We start from the raw sequence: 20,833 nt of genomic DNA on the forward strand, positions 1-20,833 counted from the left end.
CTATAGAAACCTTTCTTGTTACCCTTCACATCTCTTGCTAGCTGCAATTCCAATTGCACATAGACCTCCTTGATTACCCCCCTGCATGCTCAAGCAATATATGTATACTCTTACGTACACTGCATTCCCACAATGCTTAGTGACTGAAGATGATGCCAGGCACTTTGGGATGCTTACCCACATTGCTTTGATCTGGCTGTGGACAGGATGCTAACAGTGTAGCCATGAAATACTGATAGTGCGTGGCAGAAAAACAGGGTTGGCCATTTTTCACTTTGGGCAACTTTTGCGCGTCAACAGCACTTCTGTCACCAAACCTTTCCAGTGTGTTGTGGATTCTTAAAGAAGTGTTTGTAAAGGAATCTGAGTATGTAAAATGTTGTGTTAAATGCTAAGTATTACTGTCACTCATATAGCTACAGGAAACTCCAAATGGAGGAGGAGTTGCTGGTGTTTTGATGTAATCATGTGTTTGAGCTTCCCTCTCCAGTTCAGTGCATACTTAGTATATTTAGCATGTACACATACATGTTTTTGCTGGACAGCTATTCATCTTCCAGCATTTCACAATTCAGAAGTCAAGCCACATCTTTCCTGTACTGAATACGGACCCCACAAGCAATACTATACATCATAAACATAAATGGGGGGGATGGTTGTGAGCATGTAGCAACTGGAAGATGGACTGGGAGGGCAGGGCGAGAAAGTTCCCAATGTGAAAATTAAAATTGCGTAAGAAACAAAAAAGGAACTTTGTTGAAGAGCAAGTTCTCTCGAGTAAAAAGGGGCTTTTGAAAGGGAAGAGAAAAGATTCATAAAATCCTAGCATCACAGGTCATCCCAGGCATATCTGTATTGTAAATTCACACTGTGGTTAGAAGCAGAACCTTTAAGACCAGAGTTTCAATGAGAAGATTTCAGGGCTGAAATTACGGAAGGATGAAAAATTCTGAGGCTATAAAATGAGCAAAAACAAAGGAAATGTAGTTAAGAACAGAATGTATATGAGGAGTTTTGTTAGCCCTAGGCATCCCTTCCATGCACGACACATTTTTGAACATCAGTTGTTAACCCTTTAGATGCTGTGCATTTTTTTCATATCACTCTATGCATTTATGTAGCTATCAGTTTGGAACATACCAGGGTTCCAAGGGTTAATAGAAATTCTGACTCATCTCCTATGTTGTTCAAATTATTTGACCACCTAAAGAACTTTCCAGCAGGCAACTTGCTAAATGGAAACATCAGATGAAGTTTTATGTTTCTCTCTGTGTTTGTTGTTTTATTTAGGGAACTACTCCAGACCGCCAACGTACAGTGGGGTGCCTAACACAAGTTACAGTGGCCCAGGACCCGGCATGGGTATAAATGCCAATAGTCAGATGCATGGACAGGGGCCAAGCCAGCCGTGTGGTACCCTGCCCCTGGGACGGATGCCATCAGCTGGGATGCAGAGCAGACCATTTCCTGGAAACATGGGCAGTATGACCCCCAATTCTCCTGGCATGTCGCTGCAGGGTGGCCCTGGGATGGGCCCACCTATGCCAACTGTGAACCGTAAGGCACAGGAGGCAGCTGCTGCAGTGATGCAGGCTGCTGCAAACTCCGCTCAGAGCAGGTATGAATCCAAGCAAAAGGATTTTAAACAAGTAGAAACTTGGTAATATTTCAGATGCTTCTAAAGTACCAGTTACATAGATGTGTGTGTTAATTTATATATGCTCTAGTTCTATATCCTACACATAGAGGGGTAACAAGAATGTGAACTGTTTCTTGTTCAAATGAACAACAAACATGAATCTTTAAATGTAAAGGAAAAGCACAGTACAGCTGTGTGTTGTGTGAACTGGCCTTACAAGGAGTGAATATGTAAAGCAGAGGACTTGCCATTTCCAATATGATTCCTGGCACTGTAGGCTTTTAGAACAGGAAATCCCACAGGGCTATGGTGACATCAGGAGCCAAAAGCAATCTCTTCAAACTTAAAATGTAGAATTTTAATATTTGAATTGGAACCCTGTAGCTATCTTAGGGCCAGCTTGTGTCCCTGGCTGTGTGCCTGTGCTGAGAAGTAATGGGGCATAAGGCTCCCTTTACTTTCCTGTGTTTCCTGTCCATATCGTTGGTAACAGCACTAAAGGGGGAGCTGTTTCCATAGGCCCTCTACTCCCACTCCCAAGCAGGCAGAGATGGGGTGTGGGAAACTTGGCTCTTCCCTAACACACTGGCCTGGCTGGCATGGAATGTGATGCAAGCTGCTCCAGGTATCAACTGGGGGAACTTACTTCCACTCACCAGCCGGGGAAATGGTGGACTAGATTGTGATTGAGAGTCCCATTCTGGTTTCTTGTTTGCTTCTCAGGGAAGCACATCTACACACTGCCACGTGTTCACAGTTTGTTGCAAAGCCATGCCCTTGAGTATTTTAGTGTGCCGAAGTGCCTATAGTGAAGTCTTTTTTTTCCAGAACCCCTTCATATAAGGAATGTGCCTATTTCTCTGAATTGAAACAAATAGTGACTAATACGTCTATTCTGTTTTACTATACAAAATAAGTTTCATTATATCTGAGCTTACACATTATATCTGAGTTCCTCTTTTATGTGCATGAAAGTTTTTATGCGTGTAAATATTAAGCGTGTGTGCACGCACACACATAGAGGCATATATGTATGTTTAGGTATTTTATAAAATTCTACTATCCATTCTACAGCAGTATTTTGAAGTCAGAAGATACAGGTAATTCTAAGACACAATATCAAAAGGAAATAGGAAGTTAATGTGTGTATGTACATGTTGCTTTCTTGTTCAGTGCTTTTGGAGTGCAAGTAGCTCCTCCTCTAAAGCGTTAGTAATACTTTTAAACCAATAATAAATTCACTGTTTTCACATTCCCTTGTAATAAAGCAAAGCACACTCCCTTCCAGCAAAATAGCCTAGACCCTTGCAGAGCTCTATGGACCAGCCTCTCTGGTTGGCTTTGGTTGTTTTAATGGACCTATCGAGTAAGATTTGTGGTTCTCTCTGGCTGGTTTAGGGTATAATCTTTAGGTCAGGCTAAAGGGAATAAATTAGCCATTGTTGCAACTACAGGAGCATTTTCTTTACAATAGTTCAAGTAGGAGGACAAAGAAAACTTTTTTTAATTAAAAGTGAAAGAATAGATTTTAATAAATGGAAAGTGTATGGTTGTGATTTGCCTTATATTTTGGATATACTGCCTGGTGTTTGATTAAAAGTTGAGATAATTCTTGCTCCTACGTCACACCTCCCTCCCAAGTCAGTTTTGTAGACTTGCTTTCAGTTTCTAGCTTTGCCTGGTCAAAAATGCACCATTTCAAAGCCTTTTCATCACGTTGCCAGTTCTAGTAATACAACATCTGTAGGGAGGTATATGCAATCATCAGGTCTTTACTGCAAAAGGAACATTTACAAGCTACAAATTGGGTGAAACCTGTCAACCCTTTCTTATTCGAAAGGGTTAGAAGCACATTTCTTTCTGTGATCCCAGGTTAAGTGTATGGGAGACATTATTGCTTTTGGCCTTGTTCTGCAAGCCCTCCTTACTTACATATGGAAGGAGTGTAGTTGATAGGGTGATGATTCGTACTTGTGATACAGAACAAATCCAAAGAAGCTGTTCTTTTGTTCTGCTTTAGGCCACCATACATTAGGTCGCCTGCTTATCCCAGCCAGTCTGGGGCTGGCGGACGCCCCATGTTTTCTTCACAGCACCCCAACTATGGCAGCGCTCAGGCTCCCATGATGCACCAGCCTGACCAGTACGGGTAGGTAGCAATGTAAACTGGACTTGCTGTGGGACCTTAGCAGTTTTTTTTTAAATGTTTATGAACATGCCATCTGGCTGCTGAAGGAATACAAAAATCAAGTGAAAGAAATACAGATATTTGCATCATGGAGGGAGTTTTTGTTCTTTTGTTTTTGTTTTTACTAACTCCACTGTGACAATATGATGAAAATCTGCATGTCACTCACTTATACACACCTGCATGGCTTTTGGCATGGCTCTGTTTCCTTCACGCCTGAGAGGGAAATGAAGAACTTCAGTCACTGAAAGAGAATGAACCCACCCCACCAAACACTCCAGGCATCATTTCGCCCCCCATTGTTGTCATTGTTTTGTTTAGAAACATTGCTTCCATGCCTATGGTGTTGTAGCTGTTGGCATTAGTGCCACTGCAGTGAGTTACTCTCACATCATACAACAGCCCCTTTTTGACAGGACACTTGTGGACAAGGTTCATTAATAGGACTTAACAAAAGGTTTTATTGCATCTTGGCTGAAAGATATGGACTTGCTGTGGGATCTTAGTAATTTTGAAACATTTTTGCTAGTCCCTCCCTACCAAGGAGTTTTACACGTGCTGAAATGTCCAATATGAAACATGATCTTGGAACACACCTAATGTTTTTCTATCAGTTTTCTTCATGCTGTGATTTCTGCAGCATTGTTACAGATCACAGCATCAGGGGGGAGGAAGAGGGCAGGAAATATTTACAAACCTTCTCCCAGTGATCTTTCACAGTGCCAGACTTCACCTTTGTTTCAAGCATCATGGAATTCTCTCCCTGATTTTATCTCCATTACTGGTCAATAGGAAATCTTGAGTCCCATGTTGCCAGTGTCCTCACAATCATCAGCAAATTTTAATTTCAGTTTTCCGTGAACTACACATTGTTTATATAGCTACACATACAAAAAAGCCTGCTTCTATGTATGTCTTGAGTTTGCAGGATAAATTTGTGGGATTCAGAGGTTATTTGCTCTTTATATCGGTGAAAGATATTCTTGTGTGAGAGTTAAAGGAAACAAAATGAGCAAGTGATAGTTACACGGCAGTCTGTTTGTATAAGTTTGGTTGTGTTAGCTTTCAAGGTCATCTCCTAAATCAGCAGCAACAGATCAGTGGGGGAAGGACATTTATCCAGCTGCTAATCCACAGGATCTCTCCTTTCTGAACTCAGGAGTCCCATTTAGATATAGGAAGCTAGTCTGGTTGTGGCTTGCCAAGCCACATTAAGCAGCTGTGTAAAATGAATTTAAATGGCACGCATCAAAGTAAAATCACTTTCACTGGGGCAGAAAATCAGTGTTACCTAACCAGAGTTGGATGATCAAGATGTGAGACGCACAGTGAGTTGTATCTAGTCATCTATCTCTATACAGAACACCATCTTTTAAAATTAAAAAGGGTAAAAAAAGATTAAAAGAGAAAGAGAGGTTGTTGAGGAATGCTTTAGGTGTGCATCACACAGTTTGCATGAGAGTTTGACTTGACCTTGCAACCTGCCCTGTGTTATCCTTGGATTATGTCGTGCAGTCTACAGAATGTTTTTTTCCTATAAAAAGAAACCTTATAATATGTTAGTCCCTGTCATGTACTCTTCCTGAATGAAAACTGAGATGCTGGAGGTAAAGGAAAGAAAGATCTGTCCAAGGCCTTTGTGATTATGAAACAGCCATGATTTCAGGAATCCATGTAGCCAAGCATGTTTCTACTTGGCCTTCGTAACAACTTACAGTAAGCAATACATAATAATTATCTAGTACTATATACAGTCATTCCTCCTACACTCAGGAAAGTAGTAGGGAGGGATTACAAAGAGGTATCTTCCTTTTATATCTCAGTTGGCTTCAGAAAACAGGTTACTATCATGATGAGAATTCTTCATTAAGGGTCTGATCACATGTGTGGTGAAATCAATGTAAAGACTACTATTGACCTCAGTGGGCTTTGGATCAGGCTCCAGAAGATTGGGGAGCTGGGAATGGAAGATGCCTTTGAGGAAGAGAGTGCTCTAAAGAGATGAGTGTCTTTTTTCAAGTTACAATTTTAAAGATTTGACAGTGTGGATAAAAGGAGTGTGCTAAGGTGTATATGAATCTGTGCAGTTGTCGTAGATGGAGTCTATAAAAATGTCACTATAAAAATGAATTTACATCTTTAGATGTTCTCAACTGGATGTGAGTGTATGAAAAGGCAATGGATACATTTTCATGTGTCTGCTAAATTTGTGTGTGCCATGATATTGTAGGAAAGGGACTACTTGTCATACCTACCTACACAAAGTGGAAAAAGATTTCAAATCTGGTGTCAGCTCAAAGGCGTTACCCCAAATGCAGCTACCCTACCGATAGTCCTGGGTTGTTTGTTGACTCTCAGAAAATGTGGCCTGTTATCTCACCTAGCAGCAATTGCATCCTTTTACTTGTGGGTAGAAGGATTCTCAGTCTTTTCCCATCTGACTATGAAGAGGTTTCTCAAGAGCGTAGTTAACTTCTTTCATGAACCCAGATGTCCCACTCCTCAGTGGGATCTTAACCAAGTGTTAAAAGCACCGCCATTTGAATAATTGACCACTTGTTAATTAATTTGCCTTTCCAGTAAAGGTACAGTAATTTTAGCTCAGAGACTCTCCAAGTGGATCTTGAACAGTACCAAGCCCTTTTACCAGATGTGCAATGTAGCACCCCTGTCTTCAATATACACACACACTCTACAAGATCGATCTTCATTTTTTTCACATTCTCTAAGGGCATCCCAATAGCAAAATCTGCAGGGCTGCTCCCTGGGCACGTGCACATACCTTTGCAGAACACTATGCTATCCTGGGAGACGTGGCTGAAGAATCCAGTTTTGCTGCCACAGTACTATCATCTGTAGCAGACTTGACGGTGATCTCTTGGGCTTCAGTGGTGGGTACCGCTCAGGAGTCCCCTTCAATGGAGAAGTCAAAGGAACAGTACTTGAAGAAGTATTTACTCACCTTGAGTAATGATGGTTCTTTGAGATGTGTGTCCTTATGTGTGTTCCACAAGCCACCTTCCTCCCCCGTTTCAGAATTCTTGTCAATGACTCTGCAGTAGAGGAAAACTGAGGAGGAGTCCCCCATGCTTGCAGGCTAGCCTCATGACAAGTGAGGAGTAGTGCATGTACGATCAGCAGTGCAGGGATGCAGAGATATGTACAATAAAGCGCCTATAATGGGACACATCTCGAAGAGCCATTGTAACTGTACAAGATGAGTAACTTCTTCTGTATGTATTTAGTATACAGTATGGGGATATCTACGCATATATATTTGACACATACAAACATTCCATCAGCATTTCTCCAGTGTGGTGTATTTATAATTCATATTTAATGTTGGTGGTGCCAGCAAAGCACTTTTTCCATATTATTTTCTCCACAGCCTGGATAATACAATCCTACTGATGGACTAGAAGCCACTGGTGAGGAAATATAGTAATGGACACGATGCATTAAAATGTCACAATGAAGAAATGGGGAAGTAGGGAAGAGAAATACACTTTTTAAAAAAAACCTAAATTACAACAAAATGATTCTTCTGAATGTTTTAAGTCCTAGATATGGTAAATTTTGTCATAATGGGCTCAGATATTCAGACACACAAATATTGTAACAACTTTATCTGCCGGTTTAAGCCTTTTGTTCTCAGAATTTAGGCTTACAATTATCCTGATTTTTAAAAAGCACACTTGTGACATGCATTGCTTATATTACATACATGCACAAAGGTTTAAAGCACCACAATAAAATCTCTTTTTTTTTATTCCTGGGGTAAAGTGTAGGATTTCCTATTGTTTCCCATCTTCCCCCTGAACTTGGAGGTGCTGTTTTTCTCTACTGCGAAGTGTTGTGGAGTTCAGCGAGGTTAAGTACTCATTCAAGTTTCTATGCTTATTCAAACCAGGCCATTTTTAGATGTAAGGCTGCCAGCTGTGAAATCCCCAAAGTAAACTAAGCTAAGACAGCAACTAGTAGCTGTAATTGGAGCCAGCACTGGGGGCATTTCATCTATTGCCTTTGAAATGGAATCCTATTATAGAATACATCTTTCTGCCCAGTCTTCTCTCTGGAAGAATTCAGTTTTTCTTTTTTATGACTTCAAGGGAGAAGCTCTATTTATTTTGAAGCATATTTAAAGATTGTATTGATTTAGATTTTCACACTAGGATAAAAGTATTTTTTCCTATTTTTTAATACTTAAATTTTCAGTTATGGGAAGTTTCAGAGGTCAGACACTAATTATTTTATGATAGTAGACACTGAGATTTAAAAGGTTAACACTTCATAATGGTTAGCACACAAATTGTCAACATAATGTGTGAAAATATATGAACATCTTTGCCTGAAACTGTAATAAGTTCTCAAGCAGTATTTTCCTTACCTGCCTATCTGTAATTATTATCGGAATTTTTATCCTTGTTGGAGTATTTTTTCCATCAATTTGTGCATGAGCAGTGAAATTGATGTTTAGCGACATTTACTGATAAAAATTTAATCATTCCAAGCCTATATGGCATTAATATATAATTATTGAGTAAGATGAAAGATGCAGGGGAGTTACTCTTACTGAATTTCAGAACATCCACAACTCTAAAACCTCAAGATGTTTCTTCCCCTGCCCCTCCAAAGACTCCCAGACTTAATTTCCTAGAGGAGCCCTAACAAATCTAGTTAAAACTAGCCCCACCTTGCCTTCTATTAGTGCTGCTTGGATGCCCAAGCAATAAATTTCAGCCAGGGAAAATGCATTTTGCTTCCAAAAAATCCCCCTACAGTTTCAGTTGGATGATGCGGTACTTGCTTCTTGGCCTAAACAGTTGTGTAGTGTTCCTGTGAACAGTTAAACATCTGCTGCATTTCAGTGTTTGGTGAAGTGATTTCTATGTATACAAAGTTTCCAAGTGACTTTGGGATCAAAGGAAAGATATTAATGATAGTTGTAATTGTGCTTTCTAGCTGAGCTGCTAAACCAAGATTGATGGATTTCTCTTTAAAGATCCTTGCCCCTCCTTCTTCCACCAAAATGAGTCATTTACTTCCAGCTGGTGCTTTTTTTTTTTTTTTTTTTTTCCCTTTTTCCAGTGAACTTCCTTTGCTTATTGCATTTGGGAGCAGATAGCTTTTTCTTGATGTAAGAAATTTTTCAGAAGGGGTAGAGTACAATTTAGCCTAAGTTTTACTTGTTATACTAAAGAGAAGCAGGAAGTGTCTCCTTTTGTGATTTTTTTTATAAAGATGCATACTGTAAATCATCTCAAATTACAGGTAAAAAGTGTGTACGGACAGCAGAAACTTCACACTGAACAGAATTACTTGCCAGAGTGAAGGGAATACATTTTTATCTGGAATTTTGTTTTACTGAAAAGCAAATCCATCATTTTGGAGTCCTGAGTGCCAGCAGGTTGTAGATCCCACATAGGAATATGGAACCAATGATTTGGGAGGACTGTTTTTGCTACTCATCCATCAAATGGACTGCTGTGTGCTGTTCATGCCATTAGAGATCAACCACAGACCTCAAGAATAAACAGTCCTTTCCTCCTTTGAAAGTAACCATTTTTAAATTGTGAGAGGAAGAATATATTGGGTAGGGAAGAGTTGATTGATTCTCTGATACAAACTCTGAATTTTCAGAAATCTCAAAAATACTTTGATTGGATTACTCTCTCACTTCCAATTTTTGCTTAATCCCTTTAGTTATTTAGAAAAGATGATGCCCTCTATAGGAGTTATAGTTCTGTTGAAACAGATGTACAGTGTAGGAATCTGTCTAGTTTAGGAACCTGCTGCCTCTGGACTGGATTTAATGGGAAGCACACATTAACTTCTTCTTTTCATGAAGAAATATTATCTTTATTGGTGGAATGCTAAAAATACGGTGCTTCATCAACTGTGATTTTCTAGGACAATTACAAAGCTTGGCTTCCTCAGCAAGAAGGACTTTGTCTTTTTGGACTTTGGCTTTGAGTGATCAGGAATATTTCACCAACCGATAATAAGTTTTTGTAGATAGGATCAGTCTAATGGAGAGAAATATGAATTCTTTGCATCATTATCTTAATCTAAAGAACAGGAAGAATATGTGTGTGATGTAGATGGGGACCATAGGACTCAAAATAGGGTGAAGAGTCCCTTGTTCCTAGAGGGCAGAATGGTAAAAAGGCATATTCCAGTGAAAGAATGATCAAGTCTCATTGTGAACTGGTGCAGGCAATGTGTGATTTGTATAGCATAGAAAAGGAAAAAGGGTCTTATACATTGTTAATGGGGTGGAAATACCAAGGATGCTCATGGGGAGTTTAAAAAAAAGGAATGCCTTTTTCTTAAACTATAAACCTTCATGGCACGGTTTCCATGTTATGGAAGAGCTACCCAACAAACTTCTCTCATCTACAGCTATAGGAATGTCTCCTATAGCGATGACAGATTCACTGAAACTCTCAATCAGTCCCTCTGATTTCAGTGAGTTTTTTGGTAAAAATGAAATAATTCCAGGCTGTTGAGCAAGAATGCTAGTGTAAAATCTGCCCATCTAGAAATTGCTTCTCAGGACCTGCTGTCTTGCATTGCTCTCCCTTGCCATGTTGCTCTACCCTGTTCTGTTGGGCTGGAAGACAAATGAAATTTACTCTGAAAATCCTGAGTTTGAAGTGCTGGCATTAAGTGATTAGGATTTTAGTTAGTTGCCAGTGCGCTGCACTCAGTAGAGCTAGTCAGTGCTCAAAAGCAATGCAAAAATGCCACTGAGACATCGTAAAATCTTGGTGGAGAGAAGTGTGAGAATCACTGTGCAAGATCAAAGGGGCAGAGGAAGTTGAAGGATTCTGGTTTCTTTTTATGGCAGTAGCACATGAGGGGAAATTGGATCTGTTCTTCAGCAATTGTACATAGCCGTATGAAAAATTCCATGTCTGTTTCCCTTTGTTTATATCTTTAAAGCCACACTCCTGTGGCCTTATGGCTCTGAATGCACCAGGAACAGATTCTCACCTGCTTCCAAGTAATTCATTTTGGTATTGGAGTTCACAGGGCATTCCACCTTTTAATAATGCTATTTATAAACATACTCAAATGTAGAAGCTATATAGTGAGAGGATCATATGAGTCACTCCGCATTTTGGTTTCAAGTCAAGCCAGACTAAACTAGCCCTTTTGGCTTTCTGATTGAGCTTGACTGCCTCCTTTCATTCTCATACTGCACAAAACAACTTTTTTCCAATAAACCCACCTTGCCTGGTGATTGAAGTGGTAGTTCAGATTAATGGGAAACACTGTTCGAGGAACTAGGGTGCCAAGACAAAAGGTCCAAAGTCAAGATCAGGAACACCAAGCTGAAGAGTAAGCCCAAGACAGCAGTGAGAACCCAAGCCATAGGTTGGGGGTGAGTAATAATCAGGACAGGGAGGCAAGGGTGACACTGGAACTGGTGGGAGTCAAGGCAGGAACAAGGACTGGAAGCAGGCTGGAATAGGAAGCAGAAGGGAGAAAGAAGCTAGGCAAGTGCAGCTGTGGGCATGATATGCATTGAGCAGCTGCAAAGCTCAGTTAGGAGGCTGACTACCCTGCCCTATCAGGAAGCACGACTATTTGGAGAAGGCTAGTTGGGCTCAGTTGAGCTTGCCAGGTTGTTTGGAGATCAGTTGTGCTCCTGACATTACTGTTCGGACTACAGAATCCTTCTTTGTCCCATCCCGTGCTCTACTTGTGCCAAGAAATGCATCTCCTCCTAGTGCTGACACATCATATGTCATAGGGACAGTAGACAAGCTGCTGTCTTTAGAACTGCAGTTTAAATTTACCTTGTCAGTAAAGTAGCCAGGGGTCACTAAAAGAGCATTGCTTCAATGTGATTACAAATGGTTTGACTTGGTCAGCTTTTCAGCAGTCCCATGTTCTCTGTCACAGAGCATTATGTTGTGTTTATCTAATACAGATTGCAGTTTGCCTACAGATGATTTAGTTTGTTCTTACACTAGAAAATATAAGAGTAGACGCCTCGAAGCACATGGAAGAAAGATGTGTAATAAAAGTATTTTGGGAGATCATTGTGAGATAAAAAATATTGGCTAAATACTCTAAACATTCCACTAAATGTAGGCACATTTAAAAAAAGATCATTGTTCATAGACTCACATGGTGCTTTATTGCAGGGTTTGTGTACACAGTGCAGTAATACACATTAATAATATGTTGCACAGCAATTGGTCCAGGTGTGTCTTGCTGGTGGGGAATAAATGTTCCGTAGTGTACTCTAAAATAGTAGTGTTTTAAAGGTTTAGAGAACTTTGAGCACACAGCAGGAATATTTATGCAGGCCAATTAAAGTGTAACATATTAGTGTGCTTTAGACATCATACCCCGTAGTACACATTGCTGCGTCATGTAGACAAGTCCATAGTGCAATACAACAATGGGATTATAAAGTCAAATGAAAATGTGTTCTGCAAAATACACCCATCTGTGATTAGGAGTAAAGGAGATTAGTGATGTATTTCTATGGATTAGTTTCACAAGCGTCTTGTTTATAGCATTGTGGGTATGTCTCTTTATGGACATATTTTCAAAGGGGGCCTCTAATTTGGATATCCAGCTCTAAAAATCTCAGCCCTGCTTTTCAGATGAGTAGAGCACCTGCCACTTCAATTAACTTCAGTTGGTGTGGAGTGCTCAGCCCTTTCATTCAGAACTTCTGTGTCTGAAGCTGAGCACCAAAATGTAAGGCCACTTTTGAAAGTCTGAGTCTTAATTCTGCTCTTCATTTTTCCTTATCTATAAAACTGAGATAAAGAGATATATCTCATTTTGTCAAATGCTTAGAGGTGTCTATTTAAAAAAGCAACATAAGTGCTCTCTGGTGGTGATGGTAACAATGTTCATGAATTAGTTTTGCATCTTTCTTTTCTTTTTCAGGATTTGCTATCATGTAAATAATGCCACTACAATTCACTGGGCATTAAATCCCAAAGGAAATGAGTAGGTGGCTAGTGAGATGAACCATTTTGAAAAATTGCTAATTTGGTGACAGTAGCCAGTAAATTAACAGATACAGGTGTGGCCACAATTTTCAGAAATAATGAGCAACCATATCTCTAAATCAAGCCAATAGAGAACTGAATGCTGGATTTCTTTTCCCTCTTGATTCACATCTCAGTGTAGCCTCATTTCGATGTTGACTTTCATGCATGGTGATTGAGCTACCTGGTGTGGGCTGGTTTTCATTGACATAGTATCAATACGTCCCCACAGGTACTAACCTCTATGATTTGATCATTGATATTTTACAATGTTTATTCAGAGTCATCTTCATTTCAAAGCTATCGCCCCTCCTTGTTCACCCACCCACCCATTCAAGCATACGCTTTTATTTTCCCTCCCCGCCTCAAAAAATGAATTGTACCAAAAATCTTGTTTGGTCTCTGCACCCATCACACCAGAAAGTTTCTTGTTTGTTAATTTAATTAGTATTATTGTGACTTAGAGTTTCTCCACTAAACAATGGAAGTGACAGATACATGTTTGAGGAGATGTATAGTAACAGCAAACAAAAAAGAGAAAGATTAAGCTTTAACTTAGTATTACATTTGATTTTTATATACACAGGCACACAGACTACCTTTAAATGCCATGTTAAGGCTTTTATAACCAAGCATCCTGGTCACATACAATTATGTTGTGGTTTAAGTTATTACTCATTGATGATATTCTAGTCAGAGCACAGCAAGCAATTACTTTTTTATTTTTCTTGCCTGTCTTTCTCTCTCCCAATTCATAACCTCCTTTGATGGCAGATTACAGCTTCACTTCTCCAAGGAAACTCATAATGTGGCAAAGGGGAAAATCCATAACAAAAGTATGTGTGTGTGGAGAGAGAGAGAGTGAATGAGTGTAAATCCTCCAGGGAAAATGTTTTGTAGATCTCACTCCTGAATTACTCTCATTATAACCACCCATTTGGTGTCAGAGCATGACAGATTATAAGCTTTTATGGCTAGTTCCCACTCAAGACAGATTTAAATAAAATACTTCTGGTTATTGTGCAGGTCAGTGTGTTTAAATAACAACCCCCCAAATCATGCTTTGACATTTAAAAGAGAGAGGAAATATTGTCATGGTGCAGACCTAGCACAGATAAGCACAAGGCAATTTGGTCAGTACACTGTGATTTGTGAGTACAGTCTAACATACTCATTTTCACAGCTTGTAATCAAGTAGCCACCTTAGCAATGTGTCAGCATTAAAAAATACTCCTTTTAAAATGTTTACACAAATTACCCTCCTGAGAAGCTACCGTGCATTCACTGCAAAACCAATGTAGATTAAAGAGCGGGAGTAAATGTATGCCTAAAGACCCACAGAAAATGAAAGAACCTGATCCCCACGTACACTTACCACAAAAGATCAAGCTCTGACATGTTTCCTTGTGAGAAATAGGCTTTTACTTTGGTCCTTCTGAGAAGCTTAAACCACTTTTATCATTCTGAGTAGCTAATCCTGACCTATCTCTGAAATTTTCTGAGATTGTTTCTGATATTCAATTTGTAATTAATCATTTGCCCCAGCCAGAGGAAGATGACAGCAAGAAGTACTTGACATTACATGGAAACATTTAATAGTAAGTACTAAACCAATATACTAGTCGGCATTCCACAAAGTAGCTCAGTGCTGTGGAGCAGCTTCGTTGTAAGCCCACTAACCTACTAGTGATTTCAGACTGTGACAGCACGTTGGGGTTCCCCCCCAATCCTGCACCTTCGTAGCAGCCAGAACAGACTCCACCAGCCAGTAGAATAGAGAGAGTTTATTGCTTTTCCAGGATACAGCACAGCACAGATGTGATGTGGTTACAGGAGGCAGGGCCAGTGTGCCTCAGACCCCTTGGGTCCATCACCCCCTCAACTCTCAGCACTCAGCTTAGTCTGTTCCCTTCATGTTTCCCAGCCAGAAACTGCCTCGCTCCCAGACCCTGCCCCCCAGCCAGGTGGCTGTCTCTTCCTCCCTTCCTTTGTCTCTCCCTCTGGGAAGAGACTTGTTATCTGCTCAAGCTGGGACTAGGTGTCTGGGCCAATACACATGTGGTAGTCAGTGGGACTCACGCTTCACAGCGCAGGGGAACCCTGGGTTCCAGAGCAGACAGCACCCCCACTACGTCACACAGACCAAATTTAGAAGTGGCACCTCAGTTTAAGGGACAGATTTGTTGTTCAAATAGAAGTGACCTCTATTATGGTGTGGACTCCATTATTGCGAGTTTATTTGATGTAATCTCTATTCTTTCGTAAGGTTGCTGTGTGTCGCTTTGTTATAATGACCAGATCTAGCATTGAAACTTCTCTTTTTTTTTTTTTTTTAATTGTAGGGATCTGTCCTTCAGCTCAGAAGGCACCATTAAATGAAATCACTGTTTCCAAGGCCACAATGTTGCTCTTTTTTGCTGACAAGGGGTTACATACTGAGGCAGTTCTCAGACTCATTGCAAATTAAAGACAAATATCCACTGTAAGGGTACGTCTAGACTACATGCCTCTGTCGCCAGAGGCATGTAGATTAGGCTACCAGACATAGGAAAATGAAGCGGCGATTTAAATAATTGCTGCTTCATTTAAATTTACATGGCTGCCGCGCTGAGCCGACAAACAGCTGATGAGGTTTGTCCTGGGATGAGGTCTACCTGGGTGGTCGACAAATACCTTTGATGTCGACACCCGTGCGTCCAGACTATAGCGCTGAGCCGACAAACAGCTGATTAGCTGTTCTGTCAGCTCAGCGTGGCAGCCATGTAGATTTAAATGAAGCGGCGATTATTTAAATCGCCGCTTCATTTTCCTATGTCTGGTAGCCTAATCTACATGCCTCTGGCGACAGAGGCATGTAGTCTAAACGTACCCTCTATGTGGACAGTAGACTAACATCACCTGGGATCTGAGAGCATAACCCTTTAAATAGTGTGTCCGCACATTTCTTACATTTCGTTTTTTGATAAAAACTTTTGTGAGAGATTTTATGGTCCCCTGCTGATGTTTATATGGGTCTTCTCAGCAAGGGAGAACAATTGAGCCTCACAATAATAGCACTAAACAGGTTCAGGTCAGTCCTCCTCCCATCTGTGCACACTCCGTCCTGCTTGCCTCTTCTCTGGCAGTGGCAGCAGCATTGAGATAAGACACAAAGAGTCTAAGCTCTATCCCTGGATCTGCAAAGTGGCTGCAAGGAATGAAAAACATTCCCAGTTTCATGCAAATGACTGGTAACTGAAAAAAGGGGTTATCCTCCTATCAGGGTTCTCCTCTCTATGCAGGACTTGGGGAGGGAGTAATAGGTTTTTCCAGATTTCATTTGCTCCCGAGCCTCATGATAGGTGTGACAAAATGAGGGTCACCTGCAGTGTTCCCTGTAAGCTGTGCGCTTGTGTGGCCACTAGGGAGAGATTCAGTTGCTACCCAGCTGATTAGCAAAGTGCCCATACCTAGTTTTTTTTATTGTACTGGTGGTGCACATTTGTACATTGATCTACTGGGCAACCCCAGTCACTGTCACTTACCTGCTCCATACTGGGGTCTTGGAAAAAGGAGACCCTTTCAGTGTTCCAAACTTGCATACATTAGCCGTCTAATGGGGCCATGCCCATGCACCCTGGCCAATTGGAGGGAGGGGTCAGAAAAACAGGCTCCACATCTTGTCTCACTCTCCTACCCTTCAGGAGCATCAGGGCAGGAAACCCTCCTGCATCCTCACCACATTTCTGCAGCAGGAGCATAGAGGTAGGAGGGACTGCAGGCAAGAGGGGTGGGGAGGGACCCCCACTTGCTCTGGCCCAAGTCCCTACAAAAGCTTAATCATCTTCGGCAGCTCTGAGTCTGTGCTCCTGTTACATTCCTCAGAAGGTTTGGGGAAGAGCAGAAATAGGAACTCCCCTTCGGAACAGTAGCTGGGAGGGATGTCATCAAGCTTAGAGCACAAGACAGGAAGAGCAGCCACCAACAAAACAATGAAACTGGCAGTACCCAGAGTGCTCTCAATTTCACAACATAAATAAATATGTAGAATTTATTCTTGATCTCATTCGATCACTGTATCCTTGGGGATTACTTGTAGCCATAGTGTGTTAAAACAAAACAAAGGAAAATATAAATGTGGGTTTTTGAGCTAATGATGTCACTTTATAATGGCCCAAATGACCTTCCTCCAAAATGGAAAGAAAACAGTATGCTAAAATGTTATGAGATCATAGACTTTAGAGATGGAAAAGACCTGCTTTGTTATCTAATTCAGCCCCTACACATGCAGAATTGTTCCCTACAGTGTATTTTTAAATACCTTTGGTAATCTATTTATAAATAGATAAAGGAATTGGATTTCCATTACTTCCCTTGAAGGATAAAATACACCTTAAGGTTAGGGTGTTTTCCATTATATAACTTTTTTCTTGTCTTAATTTCTTTTTGTTATTCCTAATAAATAATAACTTGCATTACCTTTAACCAGTTCCTTCCTTGCTGCTTACACCTTTAATGCAATGTTCACCTTATTAGATTTCCTCAGCAATATAGTATAAAGCTGATTGAGTCTCACCAGTAGATATCAATCCATGTGTAAAAACTGTTTTTTAAAAACCTTGACAATTTTAATTTTGCCTTGCAAAAACAAAGAGCTTTGGCATATAGGGAACATTGATAGCATATTTTCAAATAACTACTACTTAAACTGTATATCAAATATTTCTTTACTGAAACAACACAGAAGGAAGCCTAAGATTTTTGACTTTATTCCAACAACCAACTGATGATGCTATGACCTTAAGCATATATAAATATGTTTAGCAGCTGCTATGTAACATATTTATAAGTGTTTAGTGACCTGAAGGTTAATCAAAATGTGTTTGGTGATCTCAGCTCAGTTTTTAATGGACTCTACTTCATATTATATCACACTGATGCAGCAGTTTGTCACAGTCAGCAGTCTTTACTCAAAGGGAGGCCCACTGTGAAGTGATAATTAGAGGCTGAAGTAATACCTGATTTTTCTCCCTACCAGAAACTTTTCCCCCTACTAGCTAAGATGGTCTCTAAACCAGACCATTATAGAGCAGTATAGCTGGTGAGCTTTATATTGGACACTGCACCTGACCCCAGGATAAAATAGTCTTCAGTTTTGCAAAGATTGTGTTCCAAATTGTAGCTGTAAAGGTCTCTGTGCCATATGTAATATAATTCAGTGTCGGTCAGTACTTTGATAGGAGACTACCAAATAACACACAGGTTCTACAGGAACTGGTACTAGATGATTCTCTGTTTCATTACTGAACCAATATGCTATGGAACTTGATTACAATGAAAACTGAGGTCTCTGAATAGTTTCCCTGAGGATGTTCCACATTAGGGGTGCAAAACCTCCTGTGCTTTTGATTGCAGATTTTGTAGCAATGGCCTCTCTGTCCACATATGCGCCCTACGCATTCCTATATCCCATTCTGAGGCTATGTTAACTATATGGAGGAACTGCCCTCAAGTCCTTCTGAACTGCCTTCAGCCAGAGACAAAGTCTAGCATGTGCCTGTTTGCTATGTGCCTGTTTTCTCCTTTTATTTATGTTTTCTGTCTGTAATGAGTTCTTATTCAGTAATGGGCTTAGCACCTTATAGCTGGGATATTTGTTTCACTTGTCTTAAAAAAATACTTTTTTTTTCTTTTTCTCCTGTCAAGGGACTTGAACGCCTTTATTTCTTGGTGGGCTCCCCAGAATTTAATAGGTGCCTCTCTGGTCAATTAGCAGTTGCTGCTAATGACAGACATTCTCACTGCCTTCGTTATTTGGGAGGCTCTCGTGTTTTCCGCAAATATAAAATCTGCTCTTCTTTTAAAAGAAGATCCTATAAAAACAGGAAAATTAAGTATAGACCATTAATGATGGAGCAAGTTTTAAAACTGGCTTCAGGTGCAGGTACAGGAACCCCCCCCCATCCATGTCTGTCAGTGCCCCATCTTCATTGAGATTACTACCACAGAGAGCTTCCAAGGAGAAAATGACCCTGAAATCCGTGTCTGCAACACTCTCTTTGATTGAAAAATGGATAAGCACACCACCAGTATCAAGAGCTTTCCATTCCAAGTATAAGGAAAATGATAACAGAAGGAAAACAACAGAGAATTCCTCGTCAGAAAAGATCTGCAACTATCCACATCTGCGGATGCAATTGCATACCACGGATATACACAAATTTGAAGGGTTCTAGGTACACAATCTGTATTTCATCGGTATCCACAAAAATGAACCAGGGATATCTGTGGATTTTCAGGGCTCTAGTCATGAGAGCTGTTTTTCAGCAATACTTCAAGGTAGTGAATGCCCAGCTGCTGTTGTCACAGTATGACTACTTGTACTATGAAAAGTCTTTTGACCATTTACCTCAGAAACTTCAAGAAGAGGTAAGCACCATTAGAAAGGAGGGTCCATTTTTGGCAAAACTTCACTACAAGCTTTGTTTGAAGTAGCAGATACAAGACCCAGGTCTATTTCCCCCTCAGTAGTAATGAGGCAAGCTTCCTGAATTTAATTGTCTAGGTTTCTGCGGAAGATGCAGTCATCTGTAGAAGACTTACCTTTTGATGGCCAGAAACTTTCTGCAGATTCCATAGTCACGTCACTTCTTACCCTTGGGGACTCTTGGACTACACTTAGGTCTTAGACACACACATGTCTGCAAATAAAAGTAAGTTTAGCAGCTGTCAGTCAACAGAAAAATCCTGCCTCACTCGATTTTCCACCAGAATCACTAAAAAAAAAATAGCTTGCAACTATCATGACTGCTTTATGTTTTCAACATCGTTCAAATTCCAGTTTTGATGGTTTGGTCAAGAATCCAGACCACCCAACGACCAGGTGTCATCAGCTACACAATACACAACCCCTTTCCTCAAATTAGACATTGCCCTTCCCTATTTCATTGGGCTATAACACTGGACAAATTAATACTGGAAGCCATTACTTCGGGTTATACTATCCTGGCTACCAGCATCTCATCCTTTCCACCCTCCTCCCCATCCCTTTTCGGGGACCACACTCTCACAAGCAGTTGCTGACAGGAGATCTCATCCCTCCTAAATCTAGGAGCGATGGAGCCTGTTCCACTTCAACTCAGGTTGAAGTCTCTATTCAAGATGTTGTTCTGATACTCAAGAAAAATGGGGGTTGGAGGCCAATACTAGATCTCAAGCTGTAATTCCCTCTGTGAAATCAGGGAACTGGTTCATGACTCCTATCCGCAAAAATACCTTTTTCCATGTAGCAATTCATCCTACCTACAAGATTTGTTCTTTTAATTTTAAGTCACAAACATGACTGGTACTGGCTCCTACCCTTTAGCCTGTAATCCACCCCAAGGATTTATCCTCAAAATCATGGAGGTCATCGATGCCTACTTCTGTCATCTAGGAATAACTGTCTTTCACTACTTAAATTATTGGCTTATCCTGGGTTAGTAATATCAGGAGCAGGGATCGGCAGTTTGAACAACTTCACTATGCTGAAGTCTGGACCTGCAGGTAGATCTTAAAATCAATCTTGGCCTCTATACAACAAATTCTCTTGGTTCTGGAGTCAATAGGGGGCAAAACTGATCTCTGTCTTGATGGGTTCCTTGCACTAAAGAATCTTGTACAAAGAGTGCAGCTCAGCTAACAAGTTCCAGCAAGGACACGTCTGAAAGCATTGAAACACATGACATCTTGTGTTTTGGTGACACAAAATGCAGTTGCACTTCAGTGTCTCTGGGGTGACTCAGGACTATTTATGTACCCAAGAAACATGGTGTCAATAAGCAGATATCTGTACCCAGTCAGGTCCTACAGTCACTTATCTGGTGGATGAATCCATCCAAAGTTTTGTGCAGGAATCCTGCTTAGCCAGAATCTCCTTGAGGTCATATTAACATTGGATGCTTTCATCTTGGGATGCAGATTACATTTGGGTTCTCTCACAGTCTGAAGTAAATGGGCACAACACTG

The 20,833-nt window shown here is 40.5% G+C and overlaps 1 protein-coding gene across 16 annotated transcripts in view; it reads left to right on the top strand.

Moving 5' to 3' along the window:
* The window catches only part of ARID1B (AT-rich interaction domain 1B), a 449,448-nt gene that overhangs the window by 374,316 nt on the left and 54,299 nt on the right, over positions 1-20,833 (top strand). For 11 of the 16 annotated variants that reach the window (XM_075924514.1, XM_075924505.1, XM_075924502.1 and 8 more), the window contains 2 exons: positions 1,291-1,618; positions 3,660-3,788. In XM_075924514.1, the coding sequence (XP_075780629.1) occupies positions 1,291-1,618; positions 3,660-3,788 (457 nt within the window). The remainder of the gene's footprint in view (positions 1-1,290; positions 1,619-3,659; positions 3,789-20,833) is intronic. The other 5 variants (XM_075924504.1, XM_075924511.1, XM_075924512.1 and 2 more) reach the window with 1 other exon arrangement.

This window comes from Pelodiscus sinensis, chromosome 3 (assembly GCF_049634645.1).
Source record: "Pelodiscus sinensis isolate JC-2024 chromosome 3, ASM4963464v1, whole genome shotgun sequence".
Lineage (NCBI taxonomy): Eukaryota > Metazoa > Chordata > Testudines > Trionychidae > Pelodiscus > Pelodiscus sinensis.